The following is a 22,164-nucleotide window of genomic DNA, read 5'->3' on the forward strand; positions in this document are numbered from 1 at the left end:
GACTGAATCTTTCTGCTGTGGTAGTTGCGACTCCCTGGTATATCTTACCATCAGGGGGAGTCGTAACAGAGCGTGTTTACACCTGCACTGTTTGGTCTGGACTAGACCCAAAAATCTGTGGCGTGGAACTTTTGGGCTGGTGTGAATGCAAACCAGCGAACTCTGGCGCTGGTCTGGTTTTGCGTCCATGTGTTAAGAGTCACCACACGTTGGTACGAACCAGTCTTGAAATCACACACCTTTTTGCAGGATTCCTTAGTCATTATGCTAAATGTTGTTTTGTCAGCATTACAACTCTGTTACTATTAGTACTTCTATATGTAACAGTGTTACCCTGTCTGTGCTGTTTTGTCCAATTATTGAACGATTTTTGCACCTTTGTGGGTTTGTTGTCAAGTCATGAGACTTGCAAGAATTGCAGTGTGAAAGTGAGCCACAGCAAGCTACTAGTGTGAATACACCCTCAAATTTGTGCTTCAAACAAGCATATGAACGATTTCAATCATTTGCTGCCAATAACTGTGGTTGAGTGATCATTCACTCCCAGCCCTTCCAGTTAAAATTGATTTAAAGTCTATCGCCATCAGCAAATGAGTTGAGTACAGGTATGTTTATACTGGTAAATGACACCTACCTTCAGAGGGTAAATAGTATTGAGTGTATTTTTTTCATACAACATACTTTTTTGAGTACTTGTATGAACGTTTGTGATCTTAAAATGTTGATTCAAACAGTACATGCACCTTTTAATAAAGTTTTTTTGTAGCATTGCTTCAAAGTAAATCGTAAGAATGCTTTTTTTGGTATTTCCAAAAGACGTAAGACAAAAACAATATTTACCCCTCACTGTTTATTTCATCTTATCCCCAACACTGACTGACTACATTCGTTGTTTATGCCACAGACCCTCATGAAAACATGAATACTTAGTTTCATAAAGAAAAAAAACAATGCAGAATATTGACAAATAGGTGGAAACAAAATTAAAGTGATGTTTCATTATAAGGCCATGAAGAAAAAACTTACTACCTCATACTACATCATGGAGGTAATTACGTAAAAGGGTGTTACACTCAATTAAGAAAAAAAGTTGACCATGTTACCAGTTTTTAAAACGTCTAGTATAAAAATCTTTTAGTATGAAATATTCTCATCCCTTGCACATTAAATAAATACATATCCCTGCTTTTGAGTATTTACACAGCGACACATTTGCACAGCTTTGTTGCAAAACTCAATCACCAGCCTTGTTACATAGCCTGCTGGTTTTTAGTTGAACACATAAAACATGATCCAGATGTATAACATGTACTATATACATGCATACATCAACATATACAATGTGTATATGTTGTGCAGTATATTGCGAGTGAAAGTCACTCTCGTCTCAACATACCGTGTTTTCTCGCATATTAGCCGCCTCCGCGTATAAGCCGTACCCTTAAAATTGCCTTAAAATCCTTGAATTTTACAATTTCTCTTGTAAAGACGCCCCTGACTCACAATTTTCACCTCCATATTCATGATTTTAATGGGGAGTACAAATGCGTTACTTTGAAGGGAGAATCTTAAGCAAAATCATCGCACGTGGTATTTGAGATACAGTTTGAATCCAAAGGATCGTCTGCTGGTTTGCACATTCCTAAAGGTTGTTCCTGCACGTAGACAAATTCAAAAAGGAAGTCATGTGAGCAGTACAACCAGGAAGTGTGTCCGTAGTGGTCTAGTTTGTCATCCCCAGGTAAGATGGTGGCGTCCTGAGCGAGCAATGGCAGGCACAAGTGAGTATTTTTTTCATGTTTTAAGCAAGATACGGTTGATATTTTTCTGGAATTTCATTCAAGATCGTCGAAATAAATTTTGTTTAGCGTTTTATCTGTTGATCGTTTCTCTATTTTGAAATAAATGACCGTATCAGCTGCATTATCTTATGGCGTTTCGTCTTTGTCACCTTGCAGTTTAATTAATTTCAACTCTAATTTGTGCGCATATAAACCGTGCCCTCGATTCAGTCATCCTTTTTTTGCGACAAATACGGCGTATATGCAAGAAAATACGGTACTGAACGGGATCTTCTTAAGCTATTTACATGGTTATCAAAATATGGCAAAGTGAATGAATGCAGTTAAAAAAATTGCAAATAAAAGTTTTGCATCATGCCATGTTAATTTAATCCAGAAGCTACGAAAATGTGCTACAAAAAATAGTATTTCTTCAGATACAAACACGCATAGAAAAAACATTTTTTCATTGACATTCGGCTTGATCTGAAATTATTTCAGCACATCCATAAAATCAATACAAACAGACCATGGAGACCTCAAACGCGCCCCTGCGTATCATCTTTGATGCTAAACTAGCGTTGTCATCACTAAACAACACATTGTGTAATATACAGTGGAAGCTCCGAAGTAGAATATTACAATGAAATGTAGAATCTTATTCAAAAGAGGTTTTGGGTTATTTCAGATTTATTTTACCAGGGTGAACTTTTCTTTCTACTTGAATAAATAATTGAGTTTTGGGAAGGGAACATTTTGAAAGTCAACGAGCATCAAAGAGCCCTTTGGAGCCTCCACTGCATCAGCTAAAAGGCCTCTGGGAGTGTGCAATGTACTGTAAGAATAAAATGTGACCTCGTGATGGATTAAAACACAACTTTAAATGAAATGATGATGAAAGATGAAGGCAATTTTGCACAGGACCTCAAGATATGTCCTTTTTACCTTTGAGGTTCGAGCGCTTTGTTTGGTTTTGACCATGTCCTGGATATGTGTAATTATTTCCAACCTTTGGAAATTGTTTATCAGTGTGATGTACAAGGCTTTGTATGGGCGTTTTACATCTGAATGCAAACATTTGCTTTCTGTTTGATTATGGATATAAGGCAGATATTCTTGGGAAAAGGGGAAAGTTCTACTGATATACACACAGAAAGACCTGAAGAAAGCATATGCGCTGTAAAAAACTTACTTTGGTCAGAAGGCTCATCGTATTGGTTATCGGAGAGAAAGAAGGAAGCTCATCTAAATGCAAGGCCAGCTTCATTGCATAGAATCTCGGTAGTGCACTGTTGCTTCAAAAACAAAAAGGTTGTGCTCTTTCCCCCCTTTTCATCAGCAAAACATACAATAACTACCTTTAACATAACACGAAACCTTCTTTGAAATCACAAACCAGGGTCAGAAAATCCTAAACTCGTCTTTCAGCATAGGCTTTTGCTGAATCCGTTGAACGCCTTTAACGTTGAAAAAAGATAATCGATCATGTTCGATCAAGTCACACGGTCGTAGCGTACTATATAGCACCAATTTCCATTATTTTCCTTTTTAAAAATCATTGGTAATTTGGATTTTCAGCTTCCTTTGTACGTATATATTAAAAAACAGATTGACAAATTAATTTTTCTGTAGTAAAAGCAAGTTTATAGGAGTAACTGAAATATGCACGATGCATTAAAAATATATATACAGGTGCTAAAATCTGGGCACCCCAACAGAAAAAAAACGTACGTTTCTTATGACGTTCAATGAATATATGGATTCTGTACAGAGCTATTTCGGCCCATTCCTTCTTACAAAACATCTCCAGTTCCCTTAAAATTTGTGGTTCCCTATTAAGGATTGCCTGTTCCAGATCGTCAATGTCATATTTCATTCAATGATATGACTAGTACATTGTACTTGGGCCCTTGCATGATTGCCAGAGTAGATATTGAGTAATATTTTTGGAAGCTTTATTGATAAAATATCTAGCCCTGTTTCTACTTACGTTACATTGAGCAGGTATGTTTTTGTCATGTTTAAAGAAAAGGCTTCTTACTCATGAGTCTCTCATTTGGCTTCTCCCTCCATAGAGTACGCTAAAATGTCGAACAATTCAGATTTACACCATGTGCAGCAAAATTGTTATGGTGTCTTTGACCATTCATGCCATCCTTCGCCTTGGCATCTCCAATATCTTCCTTGACCAGCTACTTCTGGCTTAATAGGTATTGTTTTTGGTTTTCTATTTCTCATTGTTTCGCACAATGTAAACTGAAAGGTGAAATTTCAGTCATTGGTTTTTGTAGCCTTCCTAAACCCTGATGTTGAGTTTTTTTTAGGCCTTCACACGTTGCTTGAGATTTAAAGATTTAATTCACCTTAAATACAGTTTTTCTAATGAAACAAAATGACAATGGTGCCCAAATTTGTGGATGTAATCTGATAAACCTCGTTTCAATTTTGAAATGTTATATGCATCAGTTACATGAAAATGGAATTTTCTAATCTATACACTCAATTGTTTATTAATTAGTGAAATGGAAAGTTCAATGTGCCATGTCTTGATTTATACTTTTCAGAAATGTACAGCCCTTGAAATATGTTTCATGGTTACGAACAATGTCTAATTGGTTTCGGTGACTGGCAGCCAACACACTAACGTTACTCTCTTTTTTTAAAGTACTTGTTTTTTGGGTGTAAAACTCACTAGAATACATTAATCCCTCGATTATCGCGGCTTCAACTATCGCAGCTTCAACTATTTCGGCTTCACTACATCGCGTTTTTTTTTTTTTCCTGTGGGGAATTGTTTTTTTGTTAATTACATTTTTGTCCTCCGCTTGCTACTAGGACTCAGCACATATACATATACATATACACAAATATATATATATATATATATATATATATATATATATATATATATATATATATATATATATATATATATATATATATATATATATATATATATATATATATATATATATATAAATTTGGTTTTTTTTGTATTTTTATTTATTTTTAAATGAGGTGACCCAACTTCATGGTTTTTCCTTTATCACGGCCATGTCTGGTCTACATTAATCGTGATAATCGAGGGATTACTGTAACCACATCACACGAAAAATTCAATTATTGTAAACTCCTACCCAAGACGATCTAACCAAAGATTGGGACCAAGGACCTCTTGACTTTAAGGAAGTGCTATCCACATTGCTGCCCCATCTGAAGCGGGAACTTCACAAAAAACATTTTCTTATTCATTCCTGTTTCTGCTCCCCAAAATCTTGACGTTCAAAAGTAGTTTTACTTCATTTATATTTGCTTTCCTTACTAAGTGCAAAATTATGCCAGCATGGACAATTTGACATGCCACAAACCTGATTTTCAAAATAGTTCATACGGAAATCAACTGTGCTGGTCTTTAACAGCGATCTCTCAACATAAGAAGCGTTCCATAGAGGACAGACCCCCAATACCATCGCTTGAGGGAAAAGAGCACCCCTTTGTCTTTGTGACAACCGTCACGACCGTCTAAACAAAATAGTTATTGAAGCACCAAAATTCTGAGCCGACCACAGTGAACATCCCTCTCTTTTTTGTGATATTTTCTCATACCAACCCGGGCAGTCATCAACTAACAGGGACTTCAGCATCCCCATCCTTGTCTGAAATCTCATCCTGGATCTCGTCGGTGTTCCCTGAGTCGCTGCTGGCCGCTGAGCTTAACGACGGCGAACTCCTGCCACCTTTGATCATGCGCCGGCACGTCTCCATCTGTACGTCCAAGCCACGCTTCATGCTGCACATCTCCATGTACTCGTGCAGGTGTCGGTTCATGTCACTCTTGGCGGTGGCCAACTCCACCTGAACCCATGTGAGGAAGAATTAGTAAGCCCACTTCCCAACTTCCACTAACAACCTAGGCAGGTCTACAGGATTACAATTTTAGTTTCTCAGGAACAATTGTTCTTCTCTGATCCCACCGCTGGGACCAACCAAACTGTGGCCTGCTGCCCGTTTTTTTTTTAGAGGGGGATTGGGTCCATGGCAAATTCTAAAAATATAATTGAATGTGGCACACACAAGAAGCTTAACTGACCAGTCTAGGGTATAGTCTGCCTTTCACCCAAACTATGCTAGGATAGGCTCCAGCAACCCTTGCGAGGATACGTGGTGTGGAAGATAATTGAATGAAAGAAGCTTAAATACAGCTTACCTTCTGTTGCACTTATTTACTTTACCACTAGATGAAGCTTGTCATCTCAACAGTGCCACTCAACTATTTCTAATCAACGTAGGAAACTAGAATTTCAATATCTCATTTTGCATAAATAATCTTACATAGAACACAGAAAGTAATCATTCATTAATTCATTCATCTTCCATACTGCCAATCCTCGAAAAGGGTTGCGGGGGTTGCTGGAGCCTAACTCAGTTGTCTTCCGAAAGGCAGACTACACCCTAGACTGGTCGCAACCAGTCGTAGGGCAAGCAGAGAGACAAACGACCATCTGCACTCCTGATCATACCTACACCAGCAGGAATCGAGCCCACGCCTGCCTGAACCAAAGTCAGGCGAGTGAACCGCTACACCACGAGGGGGCAGAAGATAATTCAATGCGATTAATTGATTGAATTACCTTGGTTGTACCAATACTATATATATCTACTTACAAAAATTCATTGGTTCCAGAACTTGTATCAAAATTTGGATTTTTCGTAAATAGGAGTATTTTATATGTAAATTCTCTAATTGGTCCTAAAAAAAAATCCAACTAATCTCTTTAAAGTGTCGCAATTTGGTATGAAAGAGTGTGGAAAAACACAACAATTACAGAAGATAATAAGAAAATTACATATCAAAATGAATAACAAACATACAAAAACATTTTCTATTTGTTTAGGTTCATCAGTGTAAGGAGAAAGCTAACATTAGGCAAAAGTCAGCACACATACAAATGAACATTAACACAAATCCCCCCCAAAAAACTTTAAATTATGAATTCAAAATAACTTTGCATTGAATACAACTTGCAATATCAGTCATGAATGGATTACAGCGGCCACTTCTTCATTTCATTGGCACCAGTAACCAAGTAGCAAAGTGTAGGAAGATTGTCATGCAGGGCGCAATGGGTCCGCAACAGTTTCAAAATAAAATAAGATACAGGAAATGTATTTACGTTTTGGGGGATTTCGTACCTTGGATGGTGTTTTTGTTTATTGGAACAGTAATTTGCATAGCAAAGGGTTTCATAAGCCGAAAATTCCGTAAGTAGAAGGTAGCGGTACCACTGTATATACCAGGAGTAGCGAACAAGTTAGACACAGAGCAAAAATTTTAAACTGTGAGAGTCAAAGAGACACACCCGCAGAGATGATTGGTGGTCCCTTACGTCAGAACCAGCATAAAAAAAACAATCTGCCACATTACTTCTAAAATATAATTTATTATTTGTTTTGAATGGGGCGTGATGAATTTGAGTGTGTTTTAAGAGAGAATAAAAATAAGATAAACATAAAAACGAGGCAAAGAGCCACAGTATATCACAAATTGATAAGAAGCAGAGCCGCCCGCAGAAGTAATACGCCAAAACATGTCAACTTAAAAGCACCATTGTCTGTCATAAAGGAATCAGTTAAAACATAGATTAGGTTGATGTATGTAATTGAATGTACAATTCAACTTTATAGAGCAGGGGTGGCCAAATCCGGTTCTCGAGAGCCCCTATCCAGTCTGTTTCCCATGTCTCACTCCAGCAACACACCTGAATCAAATAATCGGGATTGGTATGAAGCTTCTGGATAGCTTGCTGATGAGTTGATCATTTGATTCAGGTCTGGTAGAAGAGGAAGATATGGAAAAGGACCGGACTTGGCTACCCCTTGTGTGCAAGGCAACAGAAGGTTAAGGGGCTAAATTTGCATTGGTGCTGGTGTGTCTGTGTGTGTGTTTATTACCAATAAAGGTCGCTGCGAATTGAAGCATAGCAGTCGCAACAACCTCAAATGCCTCGACTTAACAAGCAGCTGGTTGTTTATGTTAGAGAAAGAGAGAAAGAGGAGAGAAAGAGAGAAAGAGAGAAAGAGAGAAAGAGAAGGAGAGAAGGAGAGAAAGCGACAAAGAGAGAAAGAGAGAGAGAGAGAGAAAGAGAGAGAGAAAGACAGAGAAAGAAAGAGAGAACAAGAGAGAGGTTGTATCTGAGCCGAAATGACTCCGTTTTGAATTGATTTCTTCAAATCGACCGGTTGGATATAATAAAAAGGCTTATACCGATATACATCAAATGTCCAAATATCACCCCTAGACAATCACTAGTATAAAGATAAGATAATTACCGTATTTTCACACCTATAGGGTGCACTTAAAAGTGACATTTTCTCTAAAATGGTCGATGTGCCCAATCGGTCGGTGGGTTTTGTCTGTGCACTAAACTCAACTTTTGAATGGCCTTGACCGCTTGAGTGACTGGTTTTATTTCTTGCCGGCACGATACTTATTGCGATTAACCCAGCGGACGTTCACCTTAAAAATAGCATCCTCTTGCACTCCAAGCATTACGGTAAATCCATTCAAAACATCCCAGGGGAGTGGCAACGCATTTGACTTCTGTGTGCTTGCAGCGCTTTTAACCCTCAAAACACTCAATACTTAAAGAAACAGCATATCAGAGCTATACAGAGGAAATGCCTGACGTGAATGACAACACAATGCGGGTGTGAACGCTTGCAAAATGGACTGAATCCATGGATCGAACACAATTTAACAGCTTTGCTAACGGATGGCCAACATTGTATTTCGGGCAGGCAGCTTCGCACGAGTTACGTGACGATTTGGAATGAATTGTCGATGCCGATATAACAGCGAGGAGAATCAAAGGCTTGGGAGTGATGCATGTCGCGAGTTACAATGGATTGTGGATGACTGGGCTCAAGTGGCGGCCAGCACAAAGCTGGAATCAAGTTCCCGGAATACACAACTCTGACTGCTGACAGTGGAGCCTACCATGTTAAAGGCCGAACTCTTTATATCAGAGTGTACCTTTGACCTCAATAAAGCATTATCAAAATTAGTTTTGCTCGTGCTGTCTTTAAAAAAAGGTCCAAGCCTAACATACACTAGCATAACACACGCTAGCATAACACATGCTAGCATAACATACGCTAGCATAACATACACTAGCGGCTAGCACAACATACGCTAGCGGCTAACATATGCTAGCCTAGTGTCACGCTAGCGACTTATTGGACGAGGCATCCAATGTATTGACAAAAACAGAAAATATACCCGCAAATGAGCCTGCGCCCTATCACACGATGCGTTGTATAAGTGTGAAAATATGCTATTTATTAATCTATTAAAATGAATAAGACATGGAAACACATTTTCCAATGGGGTGGAATTGAGAGTGACTGCTGAGTGAACATACTACATTCACGCACCCAAACATAGATGAACAACTCCAAATTATGTTACGCACACTCAGAAAAACTCAGGAAACAACTTTGTGATGAACAATGGTCTAAGGCAGGGTTTCCCAACCACTGTGCTGCGGCACACCTGTGTGCCGTGAGCAATGGTCAGGTGTGCCGGGGGAAATTGCAATAATAATAATTTTGGAGGTTTATGTGATTCCTGCTGATAAAACTTTGATGAGAATGACTATTTTTAATAAAGGCGACAGTTTTAAATGAAAAGATTTTCAGATGGTGATGTCCCTTGAGATTTTTTCAATGCAAAAGGTGTACCGCGGCTCAAAAAATGTTGGGAAACATTGGTCTAAGGAACATGAATCAGGAACTCACCACCAGGGTCCTGGGAAAAGATTAAAAAGTGCCCGGAAAGGGGGCTTTTGGTCAAACTCCTGCAGGTTACTGCGTCCACCTGGAGAGCACTGTTTTCTGGGTCGGAATGGGACCCTTCACCCCTCTCGGACACGGTGGACACTACTCCTTCACAGGCTGGCTCTCGCGTTTCTCTACAGCGTGCTAACCTCTGTTCTGGCAAAATGGAGAGGCAGCTCCTTCTAGCCAATCGGAGGCCAGGTCTTTGCGATAGCCAATGGGAAAATAACTCTACCACGATAATAAAAGAAAATACTGGATGCAGAAAGTGTATTTACATTTTGGTGTCTTTGATTCTGTTTGATGTTTGGTAACTTGGGATTTTTTCCATATTTTGGGACTTTTTTTCCCCTATGGAGGCTGTTTGTAAACTGAATATTTCGTACATAGAAGCGTTCGTAAATAGATGTACCATTGTATATCGTTATAACTCTTGGAGAGTAGGGTGTTCCTGGATGTCGATAAAGAAATAATATCATAAATCACGGTTTATTTTGTTGCTGGTAGGCCTTAAATCTTTCAATGTCACCGACAGTTATAAACATCAAATCCGTTTCATTGTAATGATAGCGTGAGCTTGATCGCTGCTAGCCCTTCAGTCAAATTGGATTGGACTTGAATTTTAAAAACACTATCGTTTATGGACAATTTAAATCCTCTGTGAAACAAGTGAAATGTGGAAGGATTTCAAGGTGGCCCTTTGATTGTTTTGAAAGAAGCCCTAAGAGAAAAACATTTGGCGACCTCTTTCACACCAAATTGAATTTAATGTTGTTTTTGATGTAATGTTTTGGGCTTTTTCATTGTTCTTTTGGGGTTCAGATCAGTGGATGTTATAATTTTCTGTCAAATGTGGCCCCATTAGGCCATTTGAGACATTAGTTTTAATTGCATTTAACCCTTAGAGATAGCATTTTTTCATTACGAAGGAATTTCAAGAAAACAACCTCACTGAGTCATTTTTGACCCATTTATGCATCTAAGGATTAGATAAATGTAACTTGAACTAGTGGGAATGTCTACCTCCTGGATACGAAAAATCTTAGTGTTGTAGAAAAGGTAAAAAACACATGAATACTGTATCTGAATTTGTGAAAATAATTACATAGGAAAAGTTGTACCTCGATCTGACCGATAGTCTTCTGGTATTCCTTCTCTCTGTTGATAAAGAGTGACTCTGTCTCATCAATAAGGCTTCCGAGGCTTCCGTCTTGGGAGTCCTTGGAGAAAACAGGAAAAAAATTAGGCTCATCAATCATCTACGCGATCTCTTTCCAGAAAATGAGAGGACCCACTGGTTCTGTGCCCATGTCGCCCGGAACTGTGTTGGCGCAGGGCGGTGCCGTTGTCGTCATAATGCCGCATGGTACATTATAGTTGGCGAAGTCCTCCCACAGCAGCAGTGTCTCCTCGTTCTCCTCCCATGTCAGACTGTCGCAGTCATCGTCCAGGTCGAATGTCTCACGCCTAGCAACAGAGGGGTTATCTGAACAATGTCTGGATAGGGTGAAGAAAGGGAGGAAAAGAAGGGGAGGAAAAAACTAGTGACGCAAGGTTAAGCAAAGATGATATGCAAAGAAGAAACTGAATCTCTGTGTAAAATAAGTGTTAGAAAAGACAAGTCAGCACAGAGACATTTTTAACATTTATATAGCCCACAACAGTCTTCAATCAAACAAGGAAGTGCATCACATCACGAGTCAATAATGCTCAAAATGATCTCTGCCAGTTTCACTTCTTGCCGCTTTGACACATAAATTTACATCTCACTCTAGTGTGATACTTAAATTATTGGTGCCCTTTAGTGCTCAAAGGTATGTGGGCAACACCTGTGACTTAAAATTGATGTAATGGAAAACCAATAAATATCTATCGATACATTTTATATATATATACATACTGTTTATTCTGAATACACAGTTGTGATAAGCCATAACTCACGTGACGTAGGGTTGCAACCTAGGTCAAAAAGGTCTCAACTGGATAGCTCAATTTATGTCTCTAATTTTGATAATTAAGATTAAGTTGATGAATGTATTAAACTGAACAAAAACAAATCAGTCTACATTATAAATGACAAATGTCATTGATAATAATAATACAGTAATACCTCGACATACGAGTGCCCCGGCATACGAGCAATTTGAGATACGAGTAAAATTGAGCAAATATTTATCTTGAGATACGAGACAAATTTTGTTATACGAGCATACAGCGGATGCGAGAGGCTGCTCATAAGAACATCATGGACACTGTCTTTCCCATCGCAAGTCCCTCATGTAATGTCTCTACAAGCACTGGGCGGAGCTTTGCATGTTTTCTGTGTTTTTTATTCCCGTTAGTCAGTGCAGAATGGCGGAGCTTCCTCGATAGTACGAGAGGAGTATATACTACTTCTCGTTGGCAAGTGGCCGTGCGTTATCTTATTGTGAGGACATTTGTGTGCATGATTTTGGCAATATTTTGAAGGGAAGACAAAAGCAAACAATCCTCGATAGGTTCCTTTTAGCTGCAGCTGAAAGTTAGGCTGGAGGCGGGGCAAATAGAGCCAACGCGGGAGAAGAAACCCTAACAAAAATGTAAAACAAAATTACAATTAAGTTTAGTGTAAGGTTAGATTACATTTATTTTTGAGTGTGTCTGTATCGTAATCCAAGTTAATTTAAATTTGTTTATTTTATGTTACGAGCGCGTTGCCGTGCAAAAAGTCTCTCTCTCTCTCTCTCTCTCTCTCTCTCTCTCGTTGAGTCCATAGACTCAGCGAATGGTGCTCTCTCAACAACTTTGCACTGAATGTCTCCAAAACCATGCAACTCATCCTGGACTTCAGACGGAACAAGGCCCCGCCGCTCTGCTGATCTCACTTGGACTACTTATTTATTTATTATTTATTGATTATTTATTTGTCTGCTTGTTGTTGGTATTTGTGCATTACATAGTGAAAGCTTCAAATCTCATTATACTTGGATAATGACAATAAAAGCATTCAATTCAATTCATTCAATAATTATAAATATGCCAAATAAAAACCTATTCTTTCTTGTTTTGTCAAAATTGACCTAGGTAGTAAAATTTTTGCATTTTAGTACAGTTGTGGAGAGAGTACATATTAGGGGCACACAAATGAATAGCTTCAACCCTGAACAAGCTGTGAACCAATTCCAGCAGAGTGTGTCTCAAAAAATAACTGCCCAGTTAAGATCCCCCTGTCTTGGCCCCTTGTATATGCAAATTTACCTGGTTGAAATTGGTACTCGGTCGTTTGGTCGCCCGGAAGGTTATTGATAATTACCATTTAAATCATTGCTCAAATTCCCTAAATACAAACTGCACATTATTATTTAGTCATACTTAATGCCCTATTAATTATTAGGCTAAAGAAAAGCTCCAAATTTCCCGTACTTTTATTGTGTTTTGTTGGAGAACTTGTTAAGACCCTGACTGACGTCCCTTCCTAAGGGGACAACTCATGTACATACAAACTCTTATGCACTCACACGTCCGCTCAGTGAAACTCCTCAGGGCCATTGTTGGCTTTTATTGATGCGTAGACCGTGTTGTTTTACCTTATTTTGTCGTCGGTCTTTTGGTCGGCCGTTGTTTGGGTCCGGGTGACCAAAAGACCGCGACCCAAACGACCGCACACGGTTGAAATTAGTGCGGGGCGATAAAACGATGACGAAAATTAATTGAAATAATTTTTATCAACAATAATTATAAAAACTTTCAATAAAATTGTGATAATTTTACACCACCCGACAAGCACAGAGCTGTTGCGAGATGCACGCTAGTTCCAGACCAATGCTCAGGAGACAAAGAGGATGATAAGGAAACGTGTTTTTAGGTTAGCAATAGAGGCTAACATGGAGGATGAACGTAAAAGGACAATAACATGGCCAAAATTAGTGATTATGAGATGCTGGACAACACTGATCCAATCCACTAAAAGATCCAAGTGAATTCTCCTTCGTGTTTCCTTACTTTTATATTTTAAATTCCTTATAAACACCTGTGTAAAAGGCAGTCTTATTGAAAATGTCCTTAACCCACTGGCCACAAAGGAGGACAGCGTGTAATCTTTTTCTCACTTGATATTCAGGTGTTTCCCCATTCTATGTAAATGTTCCGAAAACATTGCAAAAATCTAAAACATATAAAAAAATATTTCTTTATTTTTGGGGGAAAATGGCCATATGTCAGGTAGTTTCTTTTTGTGAGGCTGCAAATACTTGCCAATGGTGATGATGTCTTCAGTTGATTATTTTATTTATTTCATATTGCACAGCAAGTTTTTGGTTTAAAGGCAAATTTGTAAAATTAAAGACGCCTGTCAAAATTTCTGCAGGTTTTATTCTTTACTTTTCATAGTGCAAGGAGGGAGTTGTCTTATCTACACTACACAACAGAACCAAAAATACTTTTCAAAATCATCATATTTTATATTTTCTTTTCTAATAAAGTAAGGTGACAGTTACTTTCATATTTGAATAAGGAGGAAAGTAATTTATTTACTTATTCACAGAAGTTTGAAGTTTCAAATTTGAAAGAAAACAGATGTAATAGTTATAGTGATAATTATTGATAGACTGAATTTTTTTAACCAAAAAATAACAAATCTTGTCATATTGCCCAGCTCTAGTAGCAGTCTTCACTTTTCGGACAGTTTCGCGGCAATTTTAGTGTGCATCGCGACCGCATGTTTCATTCACTATTGGCAAAATGTCTAGTGCGCAGCTCAAACATTATTTCCTTTTTGAAGTTTGTTTTAACTGAAAAAAACAAATTCACACTTTTCCTCCTCCATGGTAAGTCAGTTGAGATGTACAGTAGCAGCTTTTATGACCGCGAAACCAGTGATCACGCAGAATTCACTTGAGAAGCGAGAGTGCTCAAGATAAATATGATTTCTTATTAATTTTGTCTAAATTACTAACTGAAGGTATAACAATCATCTGGAGTGAATAATTCAATTCCCATTTTCCATGGTTGTCTTTTTCTTTGTGCCCTGGTTTTCCTTGGTCTTGAACAGGTTAGCAGTGTTACTAACCAACTAACTAAAAAGAATATGAATAATATCCCTTTAACTTTTAATTATTGGAAAATTGTTTGGAGAAATTGGTAAAAGTGAAATTGCAATACTTTATGGAAACACTAGAGAGAGTTAAGTGCCTATTGTTGAGAACACTGCAGTACACAACAGTATGCTGTCTTAGTGCAGATGTATTCACATGGGTGTGGTGGTGTGATAGTTACTTACAGCTGGTTGAGCATGCGCTTCATCTCATCTGTAATGTTGCGAGTGTCTTCCTCCAGAGGACTGGGGTGTGCATCCATCTCGGAAATGTCCTCGTCGGACAACTCCTTACGCTCTTTTCTTTTGCAGCACGCTGAGGCACCCTGCTAAAAAGACTTAAATTGAAGGCTAAACATCTTACACACTGGCTTCACCTAAATGGAGTAAATGCTAAAGCATGATTGATCAAAAATGTTCATCTTTCTTTTTTGCTCCGTAAATTTGTAACTGACGTTTCGCAAAAGCTCGACGATTACATAAAAAGAAAGCATCGCTTTTATGTTAACGCACTCATCGAACGGACTGCGAATGAGGGCATCAAGTTAACCAACTTTAGCTGACAAAACAGCTACACTCATGATATTTGATGACATATAAGCAGCACCCTTAAAATTGCCTTAAAATTGTTTAATTTTACAATTTCTCGCATATACCTCCATATTTATAGTTTTAATAGGAAGTACAAATGTGTTACTTTGAAGGGAAAATCTTAAGGAAAATCATCCGTGACCTGACGTTTCGTCGAAAGACGTTTGGTCGACCGGACGTTTGGTCGACCGGACGTTTGGTAGAACGGACGTTTGGTCGCCGGGTTCGCTCGCTGTCAAATTATGACAGAGTATACTGTTGATATTTTGATATTAGATATTAAACTCACTCACTCTCTCTCTCTCTATTATAATTTTGAGAGCTGGTTTCAACAGTAACAACCCGGCGATCAAACGTCCGTTCTACCAAACGTCCGTTCTACCAAACGTCCGTTCTACCAAACGTCCGTTCTACCAAACGTCCGTTCTACCAAACGTCCGTTCTACCAAACGTCCGTTCTACCAAACGTCCGTTCTACCAAACGTCCGTTCTACCAAACGTCCGTTCTACCAAACGTCCGTTCTACCAAACGTCCGTTCTACCAAACGTCCGTTCTACCAAACGTCCGTTCTACCAAACGTCCGTTCTACCAAACGTCCGTTCTACCAAACGTCCGTTCTACCAAACGTCCGTTCTACCAAACGTCCGTTCTACCAAACGTCCGTTCTACCAAACGTCCGTTCTACCAAACGTCCGTTCTACCAAACTTCCGTTCTACCAAACGTCCGTTCTACCAAACGTCCGTTCTACCAAACGTCCGTTCTACCAAACGTCCGTTCTACCAAACGTCCGTTCTACCAAACGTCCGGTCGACCAAATGTCCGGTCGACCAAACGTCCTGTCGACCAAACGTCCGGGGACCAAACGTCTTTCGTCGCAACGTCCGAGTACCAAAATCATCACACGCGGTATTTCTGAGATACTGTATGAATTAAAAGCATATTATTAGGGTCAATATCAAGTTAATGTCTGTCTTAGTGAATGCAAAATATCAAAGTATTCAATTTGAAAAAAGAAATAACTATCTTGATGAGAACCTGATGCTTTCTAATTAAAGAAATTACAATTTTCTTACCAGAAGTTTAAGATGTTGTGGCAGCCATATTCCTTCTAATGTCGAAATATCTATTTTTTTTCTCCGATGGTTCATATTACTCCAATACAGACGCTCCCCTACTTACGAACATACGACTTACGAACAACGGTACATACGAACATGTCTGCAAATTGCGTTTATGTCGAAAAATGTTCGTAAGTTCGATTTTGTATTTTTTTGCGAGTAGTGCTTCTTTCCGCCGCTAATACCGACGCCTGGCGCTGTGAGGGCTCAGCTCACCCAGCATCTACCTTCTTTTGTCCAATTCGTTGCAATGCGGAAGTGCATTAACGTATCTCCAGTGCGCAAAGAGACTTTTTCATTTGTATCATTAAATATCTCGTGCATCCATTATTGAATATGGTTGGTAAAAAGCGAAAGACTTCTATTGAGGGAGTTGCAAGGAAGAGGCGAGCCATTTCATTTGAAACGAGTGGCAATAATAACGAAGCTTGATGCGCGTGAGTGGTGAGCGTTGCACATATACAACTTGAATCGTTCGACCGTCAGTACCATTTATAAACAGAAAGATCGAGGAGCAGGACCCAAATATTGAACGTTGCAAAAAGTTTGCAAATCAATTGAATGATGCCATACAGTGCTACCGCATCATTTATGATGAAAAAAAGAAGAAAACTGTGCAATCGTTGTTAGATCGCTTCTTTCGGCCAGTTTCTAATACATAAATCTCTCTCTCTCTCTAGTACTGTACATATTCTCTCCATTTTATTAAATGTTTTTTTCAGTACAAACCAATGCGTGTTACTTATACAAGCCTTAAACATACAAATGCACTTATATAAACCTTCAATATACTTATATAGGCCTTAAACATAAATTATAATACAAAATATAGCACTGAATCAACTTACAAACAAATTCAACTTATGAACAATCGCTCGGAACCTAACTCGTTCGTAAGTAGGGGAGTGTCTGTAGTTTCCACTTTCGAACAAGAAATAAAAAGAAAAAAAATCAAAGCGAAATTTGGTTTTATTTCATAATCGCAAATGTAGAATCATTTCCTTTCTGTGTTCTGAAAGGGAGGGTCTTGTCTGCACGTAGACAAATTCAAAAAGGAAGTAACGTAAGCACAACCAGGAAATATGCCCATAGCGGTATATGGAGTGTTCACCAAGTCTCTGGGTGCAATAATGGAATACACATTACGCAGATATCAAGGTTTATATTTTAACGATCGACCGCAAGACCTTCGATCAGCCTTAACTATTGGGATGTGCTGACATGGTAAAAGCTACGGCCGGAGCATGTTTAACTACGGTAATTTGGCGGCGCCCTGGGCGAGCAATAGCAGGCACAAATAAGTGTGCTCGCGTATGGCCAGTCAGAGCACGTTTAACTACGGTAAGATGGTGACGCCCTGAGCGAGTAGTGACTGGCACAAGTGAGTTTTTCACGTTTTATGAAAGATACAATTTATTTTTTGCTTGAATTATATTCATAGACGTCAAAATACATTTTATTTAGTTTTATCTGTTTATATTTTCTCTATTTTGAAATAAATTACCGTATCGGCCGCATGACGTCATAGCGTCATGGCGTTGTCAACTTGCAGTTTCATGCATGTTGTGTTTTTATGCGCATATAAGCCGTACCCTCGATTCAGTCATTGTTTTTTGGTCCGACAAAAGCGGTTTCTATGAGAGTAAGTACGGTAAACAAGACAGCTCGCTAGTTAGACTTTGGTGTTTATATAACTTTAAGAGAACACGTATATGTCTGTTTGCAACAATGTTGCTTGCACCGGGTAATCTTAGCAGTTGGGATAATTAGAGATCTACAAAAGGTGTTGGGCCAGGCTGAGTAAATTCAGTGGTATTTCTAACAATTATGTGTCCAGAACACTGGTCTGGTCTATTTAAAAACAAATAAAAACAATTTTAAAAAAATTAAAAAAAAACATCAAAAATTGTAAAAGAACTTTCTATCATTTTTTTTATTTTATTTTAGGGGCTTAGTTTTGTTTCCAAAAAAACCATTGTTTAAGGACTCACCTTCTCTGGCAGTGCCCTGCTGCTGAACATCTTGGACATGTCCTCTGAGTTGCGTTGCTGCGCTACATCGCACAGCTTGGCTGTGATGTCAATTCGTCTGCAGATGTCCATGTCAACTCGCCGTGCTTTCTCTTGAATTTTGGAGTCCAGGTCAGACATTTGCTACATGAAAATGTAAACGATCTGTCAATTCCATTCATTGTGGAATGATTCAAAAGACAGGTAGCTGTTGAGCTAATTTTTCTGGTGCATATCATAATGACAGGCGTAGTAAGTGAAATTCTGTTTGGAAAACGGTTTGTTTTCATCAGTTCTAAAGCAGGGGTTCTAGGAATTTTGTCAGTGTGATGTGAAGAAAATCCCAATGCCCTCTGTTTTATTTTTTCTGATGTCATTTCACTGAAATAGCATTGACAATTTGGTCCATGTTTTATCCCTTCAAATTATGATAGAGAATTCCGAGTACCGTAATTTCACACCTACAGGGCACATTCAAATTTGCTCCAAAATGGTCGGTGCGTTTTGTCTGTGCACTAAACTCAATTTTTGTATGGCCCTGACCGCTTGACTGAATGGTTTTATTTCTTGCCGGCACGCTGCTTATTGTGATCAACCCAGCGGACGTTCACCCTAAAAATAGCCTCCCCGCACATTCCAAGCATTACGGTAAATCCATTCAAAACATCCCAGGGGAGTGGCAGGGTATTTGACTACCGTGTGCTTGCAGCGCTTTTTAACCCTCAAAAACACACTCAATACTTAAAGAAACAGCATATCAGAGCTATTCAGAGGAAATGCCTGGCGTGAATGACAACACAATGCAGGTGTGAACGCTTGGAAAATGGACTGAAGTCATGGATCAAACACAATTTAACAGCTTTGCTAGCAGATTCCTAGCAGATTGCTAACAGATTGCTAACGGATTGCTGAAGGATTGATAACGGATGGCCAACATTGTAGTTTGGGCAGGTAGCGTCGCACGAGTTACGTGACGATTTGGAATGAATTGTCGATGCCAATATAACAGCGAGGAGAATCAAAGGCTTGGGACCGATGCATGTCGCGAGTTACAATGGATTGTGGATGACTGGGCTCAGGTGTCGGCCAGCACTGTTCAAGCTTTCGCCAAAGCTGGAATCATGTTTCCAGAATACACAACTCTGACTGACAGTGGAGCCTGGCATGTTAAACGCCGAACTCTTTATATCAGAGTGTACCTTTGACCTCAATAAATCATTATCAAACTTAGTTTTGCTGTCTTTAAAAAAACATGCTAGTACCAAACCTAACATTACTGAAGATCATTGTTTAATTGTTTTTCCTACCAATTGTAACATGAATGAATCCCAATGAATGATTTATGAATCTCAACATTTTACACTGAACAATGCAGTTCTCAAGGTAGAGATGTCATTCAAATATTTTTGTATTTCACTGATGATGCTTTACAATTTGATATTCAATATATAAACAAATAAAATTGATTGGGTTGAAAATGAAAGAATTTCCAAGTGGCATTTCCTTACATTTTCCTTATTCACCTAATCAACTGAATCAAAAAGCTGTGATGTATCTTTTTTTAATAACTTGAAAACAGTAAAACTGCCTAAATAATGATTCCTTGAGTAATTTTAAAATTACAATTCAATAATTTCAAACCTGCCCTTGCATCTTTATGTTTTTTCATTATTTTTAATTTTACAAACAACACCAAGCTAAATTGGTTTGGAAGAGATTTGGTTGGTTACGTCGGAAGACAAAAGCATATTACAGAAACGAAATCCATCGAGTTAGTTAGTCAAAGGATATTGGATTAGTTGGTCAAAATCATGTCAAACATGATCACCAAAAATTGTGACAATATCTAAGAATCAGTATACACAATCTCTAGAACAACACAAACCAATTTATTCATTACCACTTACCTGTCTCTGGATTTCAATATGTGGGATGAGGTAAACACAGAGAAACATATATTTTGTTTAAAATTGCATATCTGATGTACAACAAAAGCTGTTAAGGGTATATATTTCTGGAGCAATAATAAGCTTGGAGTTGTCAATTTTAGTACTTCAACCGAGTACATCGATTGGAAGAACAGCTGGTTAGAAACAATTCAATACTTAACATATGAGGAAAATGGCTTTGGAATCCATGTCACTTCTTTCAGTGGAAAATTTATTGGATTGCTACCACCACATTCTTTTAAGAACAGAATGGTTTCCCTGTTTACTTTTGTCTCAGAAAAATAACAAAATGTTATCGATCTATCACAGGGGTGGCGAACAAGGCTCTCGAGCCAGACTGAAATCTCTTTTGAAAGAAGGCCCTGTTACGTTTTGGAGAGCTGTACCAACTGAAAAATACCAGTGTATAAAAAGAGCCTCTTTCACGCTGCTGTCTATGTTCTCTTCAACATACATCTGTGAATCCCTCTTTTCTACTTTGAAACATGTGAAATCAAAGCACTAGTCCATTCTGACTGACACTCACGTAAAGGAATTGCTCCAAGTGGGTACAACTGAATTTAAATGTGATTTGCAGAGGATTACTGAAAACAAAAGATGCCAGAAATCCTACTGAGATTATTACAGTGACACCTCGCTACTCCGCATTTCAGTTATCGCTGCTTCACTACATCCCGGATTTTTGTGTTCAGTGTTTCTGAAGTGAGTTCAGTATTTGTGTGTATTCTTTTGTGATAGAGTGAGAGAGAGACAGGTACCACAGCAACTTCCAAAGTCATTGATGTGTGTTAGGGTTATTAGTCTTACATTATTAGATATTTGCTTGCAATGAAGAACGCTTTGCTACACTCAGGATTATTAGTCTTACATTATTATATATTTGCTTGCAATGAAGAATGCTTTGCTTCACTTAGGATTATTAGTCATATATTATTGTATATTTGCTTGCGATGAAGAAGAATGTTTTGAGAACCATCGACCTCTCACAATGTTGTTCACACCGCTCCCTTGGGAAGATCCGGAGGACTCTCAATTGTTTTGACTTCTACCAAGGTGGTTCATATCGCTCCCTTGGAAAGATCCGGAGGACTCTCAATTGTTTTGACTTCTGTGATGCCTGTTGTAAAATCTTATGTAATAAATAAGCAAGCGTGGTGTCGATCGGGAGAATGATCTGGGACGAAGACGAGTCAGGATCGATTCTCTCTTGCAAGACCCCGGTTATGAGTCAGATGTCTGTTTTATTTGTGCGTGCATTTGGGAATGCCTGTTGGTGAACCTATCAATGTGTTAACTCTGGCTAAGTTGCATTTGATATTTGTGTTGAGGGTGAACACTTACCTTGAAATGAACACAATGTTGTTTTGTAAGGGGAAGAAAGTGGTGTGGCTTAAAATTTTTGCTCTTAGTGTCTAACTTGTTCGCCACCCCTGATCTATCAGATGGTGAGTACTTACATCGCTCATAAGGCTCTTGAAGATCACCAGTTCCGCCTTCAGTCTCTCAATCTTGTCATTCAGGTCAACTTGAACCTCTGATGATTCTTTGGCACGCTGCATTAACCGTCAGGGAATGAAAACAAGTTTAAAAAATGATTAATGATACTAGCATCTTGCTAATATTTAAATTTTCCTTAATGAATATCACTTCAAGAACATGTGAAGATGCAACCTCAACAAAATGCTGTACATTATGAGAATACAACTGCATGAAATATTGTTTATTTCTAACTATACATTATTTACAATGCTTGTTTTGGTGAGCTCAAGCCTATCCCAACTGACTTATAGCATTTAGCGACAGGCAA

The 22,164-nt window shown here is 38.5% G+C and overlaps 1 protein-coding gene across 4 annotated transcripts in view; it reads right to left on the reverse strand.

The window, feature by feature from the left end:
- Positions 1-835: 835 nt before the first annotated feature.
- The window catches only part of iffo2b (intermediate filament family orphan 2b), a 50,577-nt gene continuing 29,248 nt past the window's right edge, over positions 836-22,164 (reverse strand). The window contains exons 3-8 of one of the 4 annotated variants that reach the window (XM_077602699.1): positions 21,815-21,910; positions 18,391-18,552; positions 14,875-15,014; positions 10,913-11,084; positions 10,739-10,837; positions 836-5,636 (exon numbers count right to left, since the gene is read on the reverse strand). In XM_077602699.1, coding sequence (XP_077458825.1) covers positions 5,403-5,636; positions 10,739-10,837; positions 10,913-11,084; positions 14,875-15,014; positions 18,391-18,552; positions 21,815-21,910 — 903 coding nt within the window. In that variant the 3' untranslated portion in view covers positions 836-5,402. Of the gene's footprint in view, positions 5,637-10,738; positions 10,838-10,912; positions 11,115-14,874; positions 15,018-18,390; positions 18,553-21,814; positions 21,911-22,164 lie in introns of all 4 variants that reach the window. The other 3 variants (XM_077602697.1, XM_077602698.1, XM_077602695.1) reach the window with 3 other exon arrangements.

The sequence above is a fragment of the Stigmatopora argus genome, chromosome 6, assembly GCF_051989625.1.
Source record: "Stigmatopora argus isolate UIUO_Sarg chromosome 6, RoL_Sarg_1.0, whole genome shotgun sequence".
Lineage (NCBI taxonomy): Eukaryota > Metazoa > Chordata > Actinopteri > Syngnathiformes > Syngnathidae > Stigmatopora > Stigmatopora argus.